The sequence below is a fragment of the Pocillopora verrucosa genome, chromosome 3 (assembly GCF_036669915.1).
Source record: "Pocillopora verrucosa isolate sample1 chromosome 3, ASM3666991v2, whole genome shotgun sequence".
Classification (NCBI taxonomy): Eukaryota; Metazoa; Cnidaria; class Anthozoa; order Scleractinia; family Pocilloporidae; genus Pocillopora; species Pocillopora verrucosa.
Window position 1 is genome coordinate 22,701,782 of NC_089314.1, and position 20,118 is coordinate 22,721,899.

Here is a 20,118-nt window from a genome sequence, read left to right on the forward strand (position 1 = left end):
ACTAGTCAGCGTAAAGGTTTTTGGTATATAACCCTTCATTTACGATGTCACGACTAATTCCTTCGTGAAGTGGAATTTGTCATGAGCTGCATCGTGTTAGCTAGAGGACGACTTCTGGTGAGTATGTGTCGGAAAACTTTCAATTCCTCACCAATTACCGGCTTGTTTATCATAAAAGAAAATTTTAGTAATGTCTATGTACCCTGCTTGTTTCATGGGGGCCGAGTTAAACAGCGATATATCCCGTAAGCTGCCGTTCGCATCATTCTGTAGAGGAATTTTTACATGCTAAATAGGAAATCGTAGTAATTAAGTATTGTTATTATTATTTCCTTAGGGTCTGCTACCTCGTGGAGTTTCCCTTAGATCTCTTCAAATACAGGCTGAGTCTGAAGGTGAAAAAAAAATTGCAGAAATTTTAAAACAGAATTTCAGTGCTTCACAAATTGCTGTCAAGGACATCTCAGGTTGGTATACGCGAAGGTTTCATAAACAAACTGCAAAGAGAAGGAAAATCGGTCATTATTTTTTGCCAGGGGGAGGGAGGAAGGGAGTTGGAAGAATTTGGGCTGATCCACCCTCCATTTCCCCCTGAAGCTATGTGATCCCAAAAATCCTCTCCCTTCCCTGCCATCAAAAGACAACTGGCCACTAGTAAAGAAGAGAAAGCAAACAAGCAAAATTAAAAACTGTGCATAGTGGGATTGAGGTATCTTTTCAAAGCAGTGATTACTGAATTAACATACAATGTGAAAAATAATGACTGCATTCAGTCATTTTGCTCTTTCTTTAAACTTGCATACAGGAGGGTGTGGTGCCATGTATGAAATATTTGTTGAATCTGAAGACTTCAGAGGAAAGAGACAAGTGCAACAGCATCGCCTTGTCAATAAAGTAAGTATAGATTTTCAATTTGTCGTTATTTTCTACAACTCAAAAACCTTGAAATTGCACAAGTTTGAAAATCATTTTATTTCTTGCTTGTTGAACATATTAATCTGTTATTAATCCGTTATAACCCAATATATATCTCTTAATGCCCCTTTTTCTCTTTACTGACAAGGAGAATTTTATTAACAATCAGGAGCTTCCTAAATTGATGATTGTTTCCTTTATTCTCCTAACCCTTGCATTTGATTCAAGGCTGATATTGTAAGGAGAAAATAGATACCACTCACTCTTAGAGGTCAAAGGGTAAAAGATTCTTGATAATGCTACATTTGATCTCTCCTCACTGATAGAATACAAAGTGAAATATAGTTTTTAATCATATTACTGTGCAATCATTATTATTGATCATTAATTTTTTTTCTTTCAATTATAGGCCCTTGGAGATGAAGTCAAAAGTATGCATGGATTGAGGATTTTCACAGCAATTCCTGAGGAAAAATAGTGCTAACTTGGCAAAATTAAATTAGGACAAAGTACAAAGAGATCTACGTCAAGTCAATTTTGAAATGGTGATATCTCATCAACACTCTGCAACAGGTCCTACACTGAAGGCAGCTGTGAATATTTTGTCTATTTGTTTGTTTGTTTGTTTGTTTTTTTTTTAACTTTTATATATTTTCTTTTAACCTCAAAACAATATTTTCATCACTAAGCCCACTTTTGAAGCTGGAAAGACTCCAACATTAAACCTCATTTCTCAACTGTTGTACCCTCCATATAGCTTCAAATGTTCTTTTTGCTGGTAACAAACCTAGGACATGAGCATGAGAGGCTAACAAACACTTGACATAAAAAAGAATATCAGACCATTAGTGGAAGCCCAAAAAATCTAAAGCAATCATTCACAGCCTTCATTTACCAGGGTGGAAACATTGAAACTGCAATTTGCTCTGTAAGGAGCAGACAAATGCTAATCTGCAATTTGAAACTGCAGTTTGCTCTGTAAGGAGCAGACAAATGCTAATCTGTTGACTAAACAGTGTATCTTTGGCTTTGTCATCTTGAATAAAAAAAATAATGGAAAGTGGTGTATGTGTAGTGATCATGAGTGGAGTTAGTTTCAGCTCTCTTGAACTAAGATGACCCAGCATTGCTCTTAACTCTCACTGATGTCAATTTGTATACCAGTCACTAATCAGAGCTATTATAATTGCAATAATCATGGATAACAAGAGGTCAAATCTTGTTGAACTTGATAAATATTGATGTAAATGAGAGTTCTCATCAAATAAGCTGTGTGAAAAGATACTGTACATTAAGTGAAGGTTCTAAGTGGAACAGTTTTTTTGTTGGATTCTTTGCCTGTGTAAAGTTCATTCTTCAAGTCTTTTCATCCTGTCACTGGCAAACGTTTATACTTATTGTTTCATTAGTGCCTTTTTTGTCATTTTATTGCCATCTTAATGCTGCCTTATTGCTACTTTGCATAATTTATGGATGTACACATAGCAATAGTTTGCTTGTTTTCTTGTTTTTTGCTCTAAGTGCAGTTAAGTAACATACTGCCGCTTTCACTCATCCTTTTCATTTTCCTTTTTTTTTTTTTCGGTCTTAGCTGTATCAATCTTGATCTTTTCTATGGCCGTAACAATTTAAGTGTTTTATAGTCCTCTTTCTGTAATGTTTGTTATTTCTCTATATCATATATTGTGTAACTTTTGTAATCGTATGTTATTTAAGTTTCAACTTGTGTCACTTATGCCATTGAGGAATGAAAGTGAATTGTACCTATTTCAACATGATGTGGAGTTGTTTATTCCATTTCCACAAATTTTGCGCAGTGCAGTTTCAGTAAGTACAGAAAATTTTTGATGGCAAGCACATGGTCAATTTGCCCTAAGTGTACTGAGGATTCAAAATTTATGAGTCAGACCAATTTTTTTTAAATGCAGTTTATACATTTAATGGTACATCTCTCTATTTACATTTCAAAAAAAGTAATAAAATTCAAACAAAGCTTTTTGGTAAAAAATACTACTGCAAATCTCTTGTATGATAGCCAGATTTACTAATTTGGGCTGTGTGAAGATTCTTGAGTAAAACAAAACAAACAACCAAAAAAACAAAGTTTGACCAAAATCTCCAAGCGCTTCCATTACAACTTAGAGCCATGATCAAAGCATCAAGGAGCTTGCAAAGAAGTACATCCATAAAGATTTGAAGGTCATTCATGTCAAAATTACTATGCTGTAAGTTGTATTTCCAAATGCTTTAAATCATTCAGAACTAAACCCTCTTGATGAGGGAATTTCAGTTGATACACTGTTCACAACTTTGCCCACTAGTAACATGTGGCCTATTCTCCACATAAACTGTTTCATCTCTACTAAGAATGGTATGTGTAGCTTTGTAAGCCATTGTAACTGCGCCTAAACAATTGCACTTTTGTTGATGGCTATCTCAAGTGAACTTCCAAGGAAACTGCAAAATGAAGTATTGAGAAGCATCCTGGCTGCAACATTCTTTCTTGAACTTGAGCTCCTGGCAATTGTCAACTGTGTAATTTGTGCCTATCTCGGATTGTTTTCATCTCATCTCTGAGACTAAAGAGAAAGATGAAGAAAAAGATAAGTCACCCGACACTTACAGGCTAATGATTTAATATTGTCATCTTACTATATCGCTGGCAGTGCCTGTTGGCAAGCTGAAGTGAATCCTACCTACCACAGCAGGCTAGATGGGTCAATCTTGGCTGCTAAGGATTGCCCAATTTGATCCCGTGCAAGAAAGAAAAAATTCCTTAATTTTTGGACAATGTGAGCCTGGGGTTGCAAAAGGCAGCAGAATACACTCGATCTATAATTTTTTTGTCAAAGTAAAAATGTATCTAAATGTATTATCTAACATAAATATTGAGCCATGCAATCTGGACATTAGATTACATTCTGTGCAATGTAGAACTCAAATAACAAACAGTAACTCTAAAATCTAAGTTACCTCTCCAAGATGCACATAGATGTCAATTACACGTTCAATTTTGAAAGAATATATCAAGTAAGTTGCTTTTTACTTCATGTCAGATTTGTAGTTATTATTGAAAAATGATCAGAAAAGTTATTATCTGGTAATCTACAAAACATTTAAGAAAAATTAGTGCGAAAATTAATGTAACTTTTCCAAAATCATTTCAACTTTGGTCACATAAATACCTTAACAGCAAAGGCATAAAGTGATTTTTTATTTCTGCTTTTGTAAGTTCCACCACTTCTTGAACTGAATACTGCAAGGGAAAAATTCAGATAAGAGTGTGTCTTTCTCACCACCAAAATAGTAACTTCCAAGTACATGTAGCACCCAAGCAAAATGAAGAAAAGGGGTAAAAATTCAACAAGACAGATCAGGAAGGAAACTTTAGATATCTTAGTCATTTTGAAGATTACATGATTAAATGTAGTACACACTTCAACTTACCTGAACTAAGCTTGCTTGTCTTCTAAAGTGACATTTGCCCTCCTCGTCTTCATACACAGGATGGAGGTCAAATTGAATACGGCCTCTCTCTATCTTAAGCTGCTGTTTTTTCCATGGAAACACAGTAATCTCAACCACATAGAGAGAGGGAGGGAATCCCTGAAAAAAACAAACAAACAAACAAACAAAATTTTAAAAATTTCAAGATTTAATTTAACTGGAAAGAGAAACAACAGAAAAAGAAATTCCTTGTCTATATTTTATTTTTGAAAGGAAACATAGTAATCTCAACGATATAAAGAGAGGGGGGGGAGCAAGGGTGGCACAGTGGTGACAGCGCTTACCTTCTACTGTGGTTCAGGTTCAATTCACAGACTTGGCATCACATGTGGGTTGAGTTTTCCTTCCCTCACAAAACCAACACCACAAATTCCAATTAATTTTGATCTGGAGACAATGGACAAGAGGAGCGAGGAGTGGAATGTCCATTGTTTAATTCCCATTTATTTATTTCTTCCCATTGAAATGGAAAGGGCAACAATAGAAAAACAAGTTCTTGTCTATGCTTTAATTTTGTAAGTAATCTTAACAGTAAACACACTTGGTACATGTAAGTGACTTTGGCTTAGTGACATTTTACTAAATATTATATAATAGTAGTTTTGTTGGCATTTTATGTTAAAACTGCAATTGTCTTTGAAGGGAATTCCTTTTTAAAGATTAAAACTCCCTCTCAAGCAATAAAAGTTTACTTGCAAAAAAGTATTTTTTTATTGAAATGAAATATCAAAAACTGAAAATGAATGAAAATAACCAGGAAAAAATTAACCCATGAAAGCAAAAAATATCTTGTAAGTGTACAGTGTCTCCTAAATATACTCAATTACCTCAGAAAATTGTTCCTTTGCATGGCTATCACACCAGCAGAAATCAGATGTCCTGAGGATGTGTGGCCTCAAGCGGTTACTGTCCACTTCATTGCAACTACGGTGAACAGGGAGTACATGATCTGACATTACTGTTGTTGACAGTTCAATGTTTTTCAACACCATAGAACTTACACATAAATGTAAATGCATTATGGCTAGGATGCTGCAGTCTTGCTTGATTTATATGATTTAATTATATTAAAAAATTAGGTAAACTTTGTTTTTATTTGTGGTATTTTGCACATAATTGTGATTTTCACCTAGCAATATTAAATTTTGGCACTTTTCTAGACATTTTCTATCAAAAAACATCTTTGTTACCCCATTGGTGGAATAATTTAACCCCTTCACTGCCTGCATGACTTACACAGCATGTAACACAGGTTGCAGTTTGTGAGTTGTGAGCCCACATGATGTACTCAGTTTCTTAAAATTGGAGAGTGATAGTCAAATCCCTGGCACTGGAGATGTAAAATGAATTGGCCACTAATACTCAAAACAAGCTAGAATACTGAAAATTAACATTTCAATTTGTGTAAGCACAGGACTTCTCAATAGGGTTGTCAGTTTATGGGTACATGTAAACATATTGTTAAGTTACAAAAGAAAATCACACCTCTAATCTCTATTTTTAAATAATTCCCCACATTGAACATTTTGTGCAGGAATTTCATACAAACTGACCTATCATCTTGAAGATCAAGGAACGCTGTTGACTCATCTACTTTTTCTTCAGAATCAATGACTGGTATAATCTCAACCTTGATATCATAAAATAAATAAAGAATTGTTGTCTACAATTGCAACATGTTTCATTTCTGTTTAACTCTGATAGCTAATCCTTATCACCTAGAGAAAATCAAAGCAGAGGTTCAAGAATTAATGATCACAAGATTGATCCTGCCAACAGCTTACTTTATAGCATTCTTCAGGAACAGGAGGAGTGTATCTACTCAAGGCATCCTTAACTGCAATTCTGACATGATCTCTCTAAAGACAAAACAATTAATATTATCAAAAGTCAGAGGTCAATTACAGAGTCCTTGCTCAACATTAATCATTACTGACATTGCAAATTCAAATTCAATTTTTCTCACCTGATATTGTGTGAGCAGTAAGCCTTTCACCTTGCCTTCATCCACAATCCCAAGATAAATGGTACCACCTTTACCAGTATTTAAAAACCCATTGATATTCCTGAAAAGAAGGAACATTGGTAATTATGTTCATGAAATAATGCCTTGATCAAGACTGATTTTTTTTCAAATTCTCCTCCTCCTCTCTGGCCAAAATTGTATTCAAATGCCCCACCCAAGTGCCAGATTTGATCATAATTTCTTTTGTAAAAGGCAAGATTATCCACCACTATTTTATTGTTTTGTGACTCTCTTCCTTCTGCTCAAGCCATCTGCTTGAGAAAGTGAACACCATAATATTAAAAGATAAAAGATGTTTATTCTGCTGGAAAGGCTAGACAGTTCTGGGTCAAATTCCACACCCCACCCTGGCAAGGTTCAAATTCTCCACCTCCCAGTTCTTTATCTCTCTCTCCTTAGCTGTAAAAAAATTCAGCGAGGAGATGTCACATGGATCTCCAAAAAACAAATACAAGCAATAATGCATTATCCAAAAAAAAAAAAAAAAATTCTGAGAAAGGTCAGTGGTTCAGTTTGTTACGCAATATTTCACAAATTTTTTTTCAATCAATCAATTGATCACTCTTTATTGTACTCACTCTTGCTAAAAAATAAATTACAACAATGAAAATTTTAAAGGTAAAAGTTAGAGTGCTGGCTGCCTGGAATAACCATGGGGGCTAGCGGAGCCACGTTGATTTTTTTTATAGTAGTTGGTTATAATTAGAGTTTGCAGTGGTGGTAGACTTCTTCACTTCATCAATTGACTTGCATAGAGGCTCTAAAGCCTTCTCCAACAAATTCTTGAATTCTTCTGTTGTTAGACCTCCCATAATGGTATGTATAAAAAAGAAGAAAAAAGAGGAAAATGCTGCTTTGATAAGCTAAATTCGCTGTAAATTTAATGAAGCTCAAAAATTACCGCCATCTTTCTTGCTGACTGCTGACCACTGACCCTACTCAATTAACTAAAACTTGTATGAAAAAAGATGAGCTTCTGGTTTATAAAATACTGTAGACTATCTTATCTTTTGAAAATTTACATATGTAATTGTCAGCACAGTAAACCCACCGGGATCCTTAATTTTTTTGTTTTGACTGTCTTCTGTCCTTTTGAATCTGCAACTCCATCGCCAATGTTGTCCAAAAATTATGAACTTTGTAAGTCTGTTCAACCCATTGTTTTTTTTGTGCAGGATCTCACCAAGAAAACCTGAGTGGGCAAGGCAGGCCAATCTAGTCTGCTCAGGTAGCCAACCGATATCAGAACACAGGATTCACTTTATATTGCCCACAGGCGCTACCAGCTACATAATAACAACTATTATAACCCAAACTTTTGCCAGTGGGAAAAAATCAGCAAATGAGCTTCACTTTTTCACATTTATCACTTTTATGGAAAAAGATAATGAGTGATAGTGACATTTAAATGCTGATCTCAATTGCGGCTTTCAGGAAAGTGCAAAAAAGTAAACAAAATTTACTGTTCACATGCGAAAATTAATGGCCAAAATGTTCAATTTTCAGACAATTTCTTGGCCACAAACATTATCAGCCGACATACCAGCTGCCTGAATGGGTTTATATACTTAACACATGCAAATCTATTTTAAGCTTAAAAAAAAAAAGTGGACGATCATGTGACAGTCGCGCAAGAGTTCCTGTCACGACCAGTTTTACCGGTTTTTACAGCCTATGTAAATACAAGTTTACATGTCATATAACAATAATTTGCTGACCCCACCATACCACGGTTCATGACACATTATCAACCTTTTTATTCCGTTAAGTATAAAATCAAAATATTGAAATAAGTGTACTGTTGTGGCATCTATGGAGATATTTGTGAGGATAAACTTGAATGTATAACTACCTTGATACCGCCTTTCGTGATCGCCTGTCTGTTCCTGGAATATAACACCATGGTGGAACCTCCTCTGCACTTATGTTTCTGTGACCCTTAAACTCATGAGTGGAGTCTTCTTCAAATGGAGTAACTGAATTTTTGAGATAAAAACGTCGAGATATCTCAGAAAAACGAGTCATATTCGACTCCACGCGCCAGCCGAAGTGTCGGCTTCTCCGCTCGGCCCAGGTCTCCGTAGCCTCGCTTTGACCATATGCCTTTTTCTTGATTTCCTTGTGTCTCAACAGCCGCCATATTCTTGCAATTGCCCTTAGTGCTCCTTTTTCTGTGGTACATACCTTTTCCCATCAGAATGTTTCATGCATGAGGCTTTTCCATGATTTCTCATCACAGTGACTGATAGCGTTATTGTAAAGAAAATAGCCGAGAAAGTGGTAAGAATTTTTATCAAAAATTGTTCAAAGAGACATTTGGGTTTGGAACGACGCCGGTGAGCTCGCAACTGCCGAAGTTTCAGTGCTTGGAACTCATTGTAAAGGGGTGACACGCAAACAAGAATTATAACACGCTCGATATTTTGGCTGGTTTATCAGACCTGCAACCGAAGAACTTTTACTTTGGCAAAAACTGCCGAGAAGAAAGCGTTTGTCAGAACGATGGCGAACACAGCTCGTGCCAGAGTCTACTCGGACGTAAATGTACACCGGCCTAGAGAGTATTGGGATTATGAATCGCATGTTATTGAATGGGGGTAAGTATTCCTCATTCTTTCCCTCTTTTTAATTCACTAGACGTTAAAATCAGTGAGTAAATAGACGCCTTTGTGAAAGCGATATTTTTTCGTTTAAGTGATTAACAATCCAGCTAAGCCTTGGACAAGCACAAGTGTTGTGCACCAACGTGGTTTATTGTCCGAAACGAAGCATGAGAGACGAAACGGAAGACGAAAATGCTATCTAAGGATAAAAAACTGTTATTTGCAAAAAGCAGTTTTTATTGAACGTGAAATTCCACGTTTCAATATAGCATACGCATTAGGTTTTGTAATTGCTACATGTAGACTTTTAAGCAGTAGCGTATGCAATTTCAAATTCTATTGACATTTTTGTGCTAAATTATGCGAGATTTCTGTAACCTTTACTTTGATTAACATTGTGTGTACAAGTTATTTTGAAATTTTAGGGGAGAATTTAGGATCTATTTTGTGGTATTATATTATAGAGGCATTAGATGGATTGATTTTTTTAGAATATATTTTTCAAACTTAGTAATCTATTTTAATATTCAAATCAGAGTTGCCATAGAGCTTAGCTCTCAATATTTTTCATCAAGATTAGTTTTATTTGATCTTGGAGAAATGCACTGCCTCAGGGGGGTGGTTTCACTTCTGGCTTTCTTTGCTATTACCTTCCACCATGATTTAGCTGCCATTGCAGATAAGCAAGTGATTAAGGTATTTAATTCTCAGAATTTACCATCACACATAAGTCATACAACATTCTGAGGGAAAAACAGATAAATATTTAATGAAATTCAGCTAAAGTGCATATAATTGAATTTGCCATTTCAGCAGAGTTATAATATTGCACATGTTACCATGGTCCATAAAGGGAAAACAGTATCTCAAAATTAGCAATCAGTTTGTACATCAGGGTGTATTCATAAGAGTATGAAACATGCTAGAAGTTTTGAGAGAATGAGAGAAGCATTTACATAACCAAATTTAGAAGGCAACCACTGAAATGAAGCCAAAAATATGCTCATTGTGTAGAACAATTGTTAATGCATTATCGCATGAAGATGTACTCGTCAACATTGAAAATTTTCTGTTTGTGTGCGGAAAAAGCAACTTACATTCTAACCTTAAATGCACATGCACATTGATGTTATTTTCTCAAAAACCAAATTCTGGGAGTGCTTGAGTTTGCATCACATCCCATTCCCTTTCCAAGATTTGTTAATTAATGGCTGGTTACATGGAATGCACTTCAAATCCAGGAAAATTTCAAAAGTCCAAATTTTTACCTTTTAGGAAGCTATAGCACAGACTGGGAGATTTGCTGTATATCTGAGAAACTAGTGAATACATCAGAAAAGTAAATTCTTTATTTTGTTATGGGCATGTGACAAAATGACCATAACAATTTTGAAAAGAGCTCTAATCAATTGCTGCTATCTTCCATACATTGTGATATAAATGCAATTCATGGCCATGTGTTTCCTCTATTTCATTTTTACTTTCTTTTCCTTTGGATTAGAAGGGATTACTTATCAATATCTTGAGGTAGTTTGTTTATTACTAGTCAAAGTAAAAAATAATAACAATAAATAGTATGCTGAACATATGTACAGGGGAAATTGATTTTGTGATTTTGTAGAGATCAGTATCAAGAGTGCTCTGTAATTTTTGAGTTACACTTGTGTTGTTAAAGCTAATGTTTAGTATCTATTTTTGTTCAGTCAACAAGATAACTATGAACTTGTTCGCAAACTGGGTAGAGGAAAATATAGTGAAGTTTTTGAAGCAATAAATGTGTCAAGTGAGGACATGGAGAAAGTGGTTGTAAAAATTTTAAAGGTTAGTATTTACTTTGTCTTTGGTGTGGTGTGAGCATGTATGCATTTTGCAGTGCAGTATGGTCAACTTTAGTGGTTTACATGTGTATTATGGTGGGTACGGAGACCAGGAGATTTGTTTGTTATGCAAGAGGCTTCCGGGTAATTCAAGAGAGATCTAGCATTTATAATGTTAAGGTTACTAGAAGTCATAGCACTATGCTTCATCAGATGTTTTCAGATGTACATCTGGAGTTTGTAAACCATAGTTGAACACCTGTGCAGTGTTGTGCAAGGAGTACAAACATGTTTCTGTACAAACTATATATCGGAGAAAATCCATGAACAAGTGGACTCCCTTATTAGGTTTAGTCCAACATTTCTATTGTAACCAAATGGAAGTAGTAATTTTGGTAATTTGTACAGTTTCTCAGCGTATGTTCCTTTGAATTGTTGATCCAACACCATTCATGTGCCAATCAGCTAAGAACTTTGTTATGCCATGTATTAGAGTTGGGTTGGAAAGAAAAATCTAATTTTGCAAACCATGGGACATAATCCTTTAGAAATTGGTATTGATCAGGAAATGCTGATATACCAAACCCCCCTAAACACTACTAAATATATGTTGTATTTTAAAATGAATTTAATGCCAAAATGATTTAAAACTAGTTTTAATTGCTTTCCTTTTTGTACCAGGCACATTGATACAATTGTTACTACCAGTAGTTGTAGATATAATAACCTGAAATCATTTTAAACTGGCAGCTGCTAGTGAACATTCCAATTTAGAAGGGTCTTGGGTAAAAAAACAGACGAGATCAGCCTTTACTCCTAACTAGATGAGTCAATGGTAAACTTTTGATGATTTTTAAATTCTGTGATGCATTGGAATTTCACTTTGAGACTACACAGTAAAAACTTTTACTGGATGCCTGCATGCTCCCGTTGGATAAAGGATGCAATTTCCATACTGTTCTTTTTTCATCAGTTAAGAAACATTTTGAGCAAGATATTGATTAGTAAGAAGGAAGTAATATGTGAACTTTACAATTACATGTAGTTTAAATTATTACATAGGAAGCAGTAAGAATAGTATTGTACATGTATGTACATGGTTAAATCTTGAAACCTTACCGCTTGCAGCATCAAATTGTAATTAGATTTAACCATGTTTCAATTCCAGCCAGTTAAAAAGAAGAAAATCAAGAGAGAGATAAAAATTCTAGAGAATCTGAGGGGAGGGCCCAATATTATTAATCTTCTGGATGTTGTCAAAGATCCTGTGGTATGTACAGTATTTTTGTATGATATGTGTTGTAATAAATTGTTTATAAATTTTTAGCATGTCTTCATGTTAACAATTTGCAGTTTTAAAAGTCCAGGTGAAGCAGGAGTATATGTACATGTACATGAATTATCTCAAACCACTTTCTTTACTTGAGGACTATAATTGTGTATCTAGGGCAAAGAAAAAAAAATATAAATCAAACTGCTGAAAAGTCATTTTGACCTTAAATTTATTTGGGACCAAAACACATGCCTGTCTAGTGTGGTTATAATTTTTTCATAGTTTCAAAACATTCTTTAAAATAGGTAAAAAAACCTAAACCAAAACACACACTATGTGCATGTATGTTCATCTACATTTTCTGCACAGGTTACTTGATATATGATTTAAGTTTCAAAGTTGATAGATTGGGTACTCAGTCATTTAAATACAATCCTATAGAAGACTTGCTTGAAAAGTGCAAACAGATTTCACAGTTACATGTATTTCAACACATTTCTATAATTATGTATATGTATTTATTCTTGTGACATACATTTTCTAAAATGTGTCCTTTTTTGACAGTTTACATATTATTTATTTCAACAGTCCAGGACACCTGCATTAGTTTTTGAGTATGTAAACAACACAGATTTTAAGGTGAGTTAGAACAGCATTTACCTTGATTTAATGGATAAATATCATTAATATAACTTTTATGTAAGTTTTAAGCATACTGTATATATATGTGAATAATTATAAATTTGTCTACTTTTCTCAGCAACTGTACCAGAAATTTACCGATTATGACATCAGATTCTACTTATACGAACTCCTAAAGGTAAGTGTACAAAAAAACTTGTACCATTTCCAGTTTACTTAATTGATAATATTACATGTAAGAGAACTCCAACTTAAAGTGATTCCCCTTGTTCTCCTCTCAAGAAATTTAACAATGATAACTGGGACCTTTTTGCATACTTGTATTTCTATTTTCCTTGAAGGTACAAGCTTTCAAGGCCTCTTAGGAGCATGTTCAAAGGAGCCAATTATTAGTTTCTTTTTCATGTCATTCCACTGTAAGCTTTGAGTCTGGTGCAGAAATTAAATACAAAGCTACAGTACTACAGAGTGAATGATTTTTAAATAAATGTATAGGAGGACATGTAGTACTTAACCACTTGCATCAGATCACAAGAACCCCAAACTATGTAGATTTCTTATGTCCTTGTTATGTTAGGTAAAGGGTTCCTTGCTCTGTAAACATGATTCTTATAAACAATTATCAGATGAGGTTTTTTTGATATCCCAAAATAATCAGGGTGGAGGTAGGCTAATAACCCTTACTGAGACCTTGATTATTCTGGATATCTCAAAAACTGTATCTAATAATTGTTTTATTATACATCGAACAAAATAAAATTGGTTGAGGACAGTATGTGGAACTGACAATTTATTTCTAAACAAGTGAAATATACAAATCAGCATGCAACAGAAAGTGTTTGAACTTGACATGATTACATACCCTTAGAAATCATACACTGTGGTCATGTGATTGCCTGTGACCTTGAGTGTCCTTGACATGATTGTTGAATAATCTGCAGCTGGATGACATCTCAGGCACTGATTTTGAAGATTCACTACACGCTTTTGGCCAATCAGAAAAGAGATAGTGTGTTGAATGAATAATAATCTTGTTTATTGCAAACACAGGCATTGGACTATTGTCACAGTATGGGGATAATGCACAGAGATGTAAAGCCACACAATGTTATGATTGACCATGACAAAAGACAGGTTTGTATTGTTTTTTTTCTTTAGTTAATAATTATATATTTGTCGACTATATTTCTCTATTATCATTATCATTATTGTTATCATTAGGCCTTTTATTCCCATCACTTTTTAGCTTTATGCTGTGGTTTAAATCATGTGCTAACAATTATCTTTCTTCTGTTTTCCTATATGTTTTTTTTTTCTCATTTTCTTCTGTGTCATCAGTTACGATTGATAGATTGGGGCTTAGCAGAGTTTTACCATCCTGGACAAGAATACAATGTTCGAGTGGCTTCCAGATATTTCAAAGGACCTGAATTACTGGTTGACCATCAAGTATGTATCGTGAATGTCTGTTGCTTGTCTTTAGAATACCTGCAATTCTTAACTCAGTGCAAGTATCTTTTACACTGGCTTTTCATTAAGAGAAAAATACTCAACAGTTTATGCCTTTTACTTTTAACTTTTACTATCATTGTTACCTTTACTTCTGTGTCAGATTCCCCATATGTTTCCTCTTTAATGTGGCTTTGAACTCACAGTTTTAAAAAATTCAATGATGTCCATTTGTTTGTGATTTCAGGAATATGACTATTCCTTGGACATGTGGAGTTTTGGTTGTATGCTGGCCAGCATGGTGAGGGACTAATTGATCATCAAACCAGTAGGCTACACATGTTCCACTTTGTGAGATCATTGGACAAGAGTGAATGAAATTGTTACACAAAAACTGTTTTCTGACTAGTGTGAACACTTCTGTAAGCATAGAAAGCACAGAGTACTCAGTTATCATGCACAGGATTACAGTGTTCATTGCAGAATTTCCCTCCAGAAACAGAGGTCATATTATAGTGTAAAGCTGTATATACACTCTTATAGGGCTACAGTGGGTTTATCAAAACAAATAAGGCTTTTAAATATTCATGTATGTATGTTTGGGACTGATTTGCTACTCTAGAGTTTTTCCTCTGATAGATTGGGGAAGGAGGGAACTTAATGTCCAGAGTTTTAACAGCATGTTCATATGTTTTACATTGAGTAAGTTGTATTATTAATTAAGATGATTAATTTTCTAATTAATTGTCACCCTGAAACAGATTTTCAGAAAAGAACCTTTCTTTCATGGGCATGACAACTATGACCAGGTAATGTGTTCTCTTGTTCTTTAATTAATTTATCTATTTGTTGCTTGCAGTGTTCAATAATAGATACTTTCTAGGTGTGCATAACAGATGAAAATAGTACTTTTAAAGCTTGATGACAGGAGACGCCTCAGATGTTTAGGAAACATATATAACCTTAATTTCCTCCCTCTCGGTCCAGTTAAAAAGGAAAGGAAAGGGTAAAAATTTTACCCTTTCAGGGCGTGAAATTAATTTTTTTTTCTGATAGCCACTTGGCTCCTAAATTTTTCAAAGTTGTAGCCAATTCAAAAAAAGTTGGTCGCCATTTTCAAAGACAAACAAATTATTTCTTTACGCTGTCAGCGTTCTAGATAGACCCTCCAAAATTAAGTTAGGGAAAAGATCTTTAATGTGCTACAAAGTGGACAATAAGATGGATGATATACAACGTTAAAGCTCATCTAAAACCAAGATGGCGTCTAGTTATCGATCGAGATGCATGTGCTACGTTTTGGAAACAAACTTAACGAGGAAGTTTGCCGCGGATTTATCTTTGCAAATCTTTTTAATTCACTATATCTCTTGGTAAGGTTATGATGAAACGTACTAGTCGCCAATTTGGCGACTAACTTTCAGGATTTGGTCGCCAAAGTAAAAAATTTAGTCGCATTGGCGCCTGTATTAGGCGCAATTTCACGCCCTGCCTTTCCTTTCCTTTTTAATGCTTCCACTGCTTTAATGAAGGGATTTTAAAAAATGGATATTATTTTACTTTTTTAATTTAGATGACCTCTACCAAAGTGTTGGTTTTTATTGGTACTTTAAACATCTAGAGATATCCAAAATGTTTTGGATGTCTGTGTCTGTAAATGATGTGTGATTTTTATTATTGATTTTTTTTTAATTTTCTCTTCCTCCAGCTTGTCAGAATTGCCAAAGTGATAGGAACAGATGAGCTGTTTGAATATATCGAGAAGTATCATATTGAATTAGACCCAAGATTCAATGACATCTTAGGGAGGTTAGTTTTGTTTATGTTTGGCTGGCGTTTTGTGCGTTTATCATTTGGCTTATAGTATTTAACCCTTCACTTACGAGATCCAGTAACAATCCTCTGCAATGTCTGCCATACAATGTACATTCATTTTTCAAACAAACGCCCCGTTTCTTTATAATGAATTCAATTCTAGATCTAAACATTTGGTCTAACCTCTTAGAGTGTCTGGCCTCTAATTTCCCCTTACAGTGTCTTCCTTAAATTAAATGAAAAGGTCATGATAATAAAGAAAATGATCACCAGTTTAAGAAGCTCCAGATTTTCAAACATTCTTTAGCGAGCATCATCGAAAATGTGGAAAGAATAGTGAGGAGAATGTGAAGTCTTATTTTTGGGTGAAAAGGGTTAAATCAAACCGTACTCTTAGTCACTCGTCTCGAGCTTTGGACAAAGAACAAACAAGGTGTCCCACGCTACGTGTAGGATTCGAACGTCAGACCATCTGGTCCGAGGAGTTTCTATCATGGTACGATACTCAACCACCGAACTGATTGTTTAACCTAATGTTATGCCATGGATCAATATCCCCTCCGGGAGTGTTAGTAGCACTACTTGTCGCTTCAATACATAACAACGGGGCGACTATATGAATCAAATCCATGTGCAGACATAGTTTTCTTGTTCTTTTCTGTTTTACATCAGCATATTCAATTTTTTTTGTTGTTTTGTCGTAGACACTCAAGAAAGAGATGGGAAAGATTCACGCATTCAGAGAATGAACTTCTAGTGAGCCCTGAAGCAATTGACTTGCTGGACAAACTCCTAAGATACGACATTGCGGTATGCCGAAACAATAAACACACTGCATGTACATGTAAAAAAAAATTTCTTGTGTCTGCATCAAAGAAAATATGCTCCCGAAATTTTCAGTTATAGTGGAAATTGCATATCCCGCCTTTTTTTTTTCTTTTTCCCGCCTGAATATCACCGAAGTCGACAATGTACATGTAAAGAACTACGCGTGCTCTTTGTGCTCTTTGCCCTTTGCTCCTTTTAAACGATACCCCATCGGCTGCATCACGGGCTCAGGTTACGTCAATCCGAGCCAAAGTCATAATCAGAGTCTCACGAGTTGTTTTTCCGTCAATTGTAAGAAGTTCTGTTCGTAATAAAATCGATGGTCAGCGTCGTAGACAACAACCTCATTGTCACCCGAACTGTTAGACCACACGATCAGTCAGCTATATTAATGATTATCAAAATGATCGTTCCTCTGCGTGTGGCCATATGATCAAGCTGATACCAGTGAGAACGTGACCAAAATTCGATTTCATGAGTTTTTGGTCTGATTGATTATCTTGTCAACAGGAACGCTTGACAGCAAGGGAAGCCATGGAACATCCGTACTTCCGTAAGTAAATTTGTCGTGTTTTCAATACATTTTGTAAAATTAATACGTAGAAAATGGTCCTAATGCATCTTGTGGGAGCTGCAATATATCAGGCGGTTTAATATGGCATAGGAGTGATGGTTCAATAGGGTCAGGTTCCCTGGTGTTTGGCCATTACCCCTTCATACTCAGTTTGAAAAAGACAATTAAAGTGATAACCATAATGCCCGAGAACTCAAGACAATGATCTCACTAAGGTTTCGAAGCCGGACATTTTGATGCGTTGTCAAGAGCGCCAAACATTGTGTTCATCGCATCTTTCGCAAAAGAAGCGCGCGTTGGATATGAGATGGTTAATAGGCCGTAGCGCTGATTTGGCTTTAACCATTCTCGTATCTAACAAGCGCGAATGGAATAATTATTTTATTAACTTTCATTAAAACCTGAATATTTGGAATCTTTTTTCAGCTCAGAAACAGTTGGTGCAATGCATTTTCATATAAGGTGTCTTGGAACATGAGCTGATAACCGATGTTGAATGAACCAATCAAAACACTAGAAATGCAATATTCGTAGTTGAAGATTTGGTAAAGAATATGTCCTTAGAAAAATGAACAATCACTCTAAAATAAAAGTAAGTGGAGCCACACAGTGTGCTTATAGTTACTGTGTGTGCTGTGCCTTACAGATCCAGTGGTGAGACAGGAGCAACAGAGATTGGCGCAGACTGTTGTGTCCCCAGTGCCTATGCAGTCTAGCGGTACACCAACTCAACAGATCGTCTCGCCTTTACCGTCAGCGCCGACGTCTCCGCTACCAAATTCGACTCTTCCTGCATGACCAGATCATAACTGTAACCAAACACAATTTGGCACATGGGTGTAGCTGCCGTCATAGTAATTAAAGAGAAAAAAAAAGGAAAGAAAAAGGGAGGGTCTCTGTGGGTCAGGTTTTCAACTTTAGATAGTTGGATTTTGTTTCGAGTGGGGGTCGTGCCATTTGAAGCGTTTGTATTTGTTTTTGTTATTGTTTTGTGCCTACCTCAGACTTAACGGGTTGGGGGTAGTTTTCCTTCAATCCGACTGGCAGTGTTGGCGCCTTAATGTAGCCTCTCCGTGGTTAAGAAAACGGTACCCAGCCGCCTCGACGAAATTTGTAACAATGAAGTCTTCGCTTTAGAACTGAGAAATTTTGAAGCTTACCACTTAGGAGGACTTGTTTTAGTTTGTTGAAATTTGTACGATCTTGATATACAGTATGTCTTTGGGATTTTTGTGAATGGACGTTTTCAATTTCATCTTTGTGTTTGTGTGTTTGTCTTAAATGACAGTGTTTTGGTGTTTGTTTGTCTCAAGTTATGATTTAATTGTGATCTTCTCGCGCAGAAAGGCACAACTTACACTCCAAACAATTTACCAATGCTACTGGTCATTTTCCAGGAATATTAAATCTTGTGTTTCAGTAGTGAAAATCATGTATCAAACAAATACCTCTGAAGGTGCTAGTGCCATTTTACATAAAGATATTTTAAATATTTATAATTTTTTTCCGAACTAAGTCGTCTAAGGTAAGAGGCGCACAAATTTTGAAGGACAAAAGTTTTCTCCAACCGATTTTCTTTTTGTTGTCTCAAACTTTATGTGAGAGCCAAGTCCATCATGCACACCTCTTTGAGAACAGGGTACATCACATAGAAAAGGAGTCCCGTAGTTTTGTAGATCCTTCTCTTGCTCTTGAAAATTTCGCAATGATATTGCTGCTTAGATTTTGAGCGTTGTAAATTATTGTTTTATCAGCAGGTTTGTGTTATTAAAAAAAAAAAGGAGTTGTTGTCGTGTCCGTTGTAAAGCCAAGAACCTTCAGTTTCTGTATTCACTAAAGCTTGATACCTTTAAAGCACGCTATTTGTTGTCTCTAGCACAGTATTGGTTATCCTATTGTAATTTGGTGCGTCAATTGTTGATTCTTTGTAAAATATTATATTCTTACCAAAGCAAAAAAGCGAAACTGACCTCGAACGTAGGTCTCTATTATAATAAATTTAGAGTGTTGTCAAAGCTTGTTGCGTTGTCACTATCAGTACTAGTTTTGTTTTTCTCAAACCTTGATGTGCTGTATTTACAAGATTGAAAGCTGTTGATTGAAACCTGCTAGACCTTACACAAACCTTAGTAGACGCAACGATAATTTTGTACTAAGGACACAGCTGCCGGAGGTATATAGTGTGTGGGATACACTACGGGCTTGTTTGCAAACGTGTGGGTGCAACTCAGAGAGAATTCCGAAAATACGTTTTTAATTCAAGTAGCAAATAAGGAGCACGATAAAGAGTCCTGATTCTGTGGACTTTCAGCTCGACTTGTTGAATCCGTGTACCTTAATGGCAACCGATTTTCAATTGTATAGGAAAATGAAACCAATTTTATTTTCGGTTTTTTTTGCAGCAGAAAAACGAAATTGGACTTCCATTTTCGTTTTGCATTTGCGGATTACAAGAAAACTTTTCTCCGACGGGAAGTCGAGAGGAGCGCTCTTAGCGAGAGCGGCACTTAAGCACTTCATCCGAAATTGGCATTTTTTTCCTTATTCCTTGGTGATTACAAAACCTTTTACGCTTTGTAGACTGCAGCCCTTTAGATTCGGATATCGAGCCTTGATTTCAGTGACAAGCTCCTCGTAAGTATGTTTCTGTGCGATAAGAAACCGGCGGA

General features: G+C 35.5%; 3 protein-coding genes across 3 annotated transcripts; 2 read left to right on the top strand and 1 right to left on the bottom strand.

The window, feature by feature from the left end:
• The first annotated feature begins 60 nt into the window (after window positions 1-60).
• Window positions 61-1,975, top strand: LOC131798026 (bolA-like protein 3). The gene is made up of 4 exons (XM_059115695.2): window positions 61-117; window positions 338-467; window positions 806-894; window positions 1,325-1,975. Exons 1-4 carry the CDS (start codon window positions 82-84, stop codon window positions 1,391-1,393), a joined length of 324 nt encoding a protein of 107 aa, XP_058971678.1. The 5' UTR covers window positions 61-81; the 3' UTR covers window positions 1,394-1,975.
• LOC131797991 (uncharacterized) lies at window positions 1,525-8,539 on the bottom strand. The gene is made up of 8 exons (XM_059115649.2): window positions 8,301-8,539; window positions 6,389-6,488; window positions 6,207-6,281; window positions 5,976-6,052; window positions 5,250-5,346; window positions 4,363-4,521; window positions 4,101-4,171; window positions 1,525-3,494 (listed from the first exon to the last, which is right to left on the bottom strand). Exons 1-8 carry the CDS (start codon window positions 8,471-8,473, stop codon window positions 3,443-3,445), a joined length of 804 nt encoding a protein of 267 aa, XP_058971632.2. The 5' UTR covers window positions 8,474-8,539; the 3' UTR covers window positions 1,525-3,442.
• Window positions 8,353-19,464, top strand: LOC131797990 (casein kinase II subunit alpha-like). The gene is made up of 13 exons (XM_059115648.2): window positions 8,353-9,045; window positions 10,755-10,872; window positions 12,037-12,138; window positions 12,730-12,780; window positions 12,902-12,961; window positions 13,834-13,917; window positions 14,122-14,232; window positions 14,480-14,533; window positions 14,994-15,041; window positions 15,941-16,041; window positions 16,752-16,857; window positions 17,386-17,428; window positions 18,096-19,464. The coding sequence occupies exons 1-13, from the start codon at window positions 8,951-8,953 to the stop codon at window positions 18,245-18,247; spliced, it is 1,125 nt and encodes a 374-aa protein (XP_058971631.1). The 5' UTR covers window positions 8,353-8,950; the 3' UTR covers window positions 18,248-19,464.
• The last annotated feature ends 654 nt before the right edge of the window (window positions 19,465-20,118 follow it).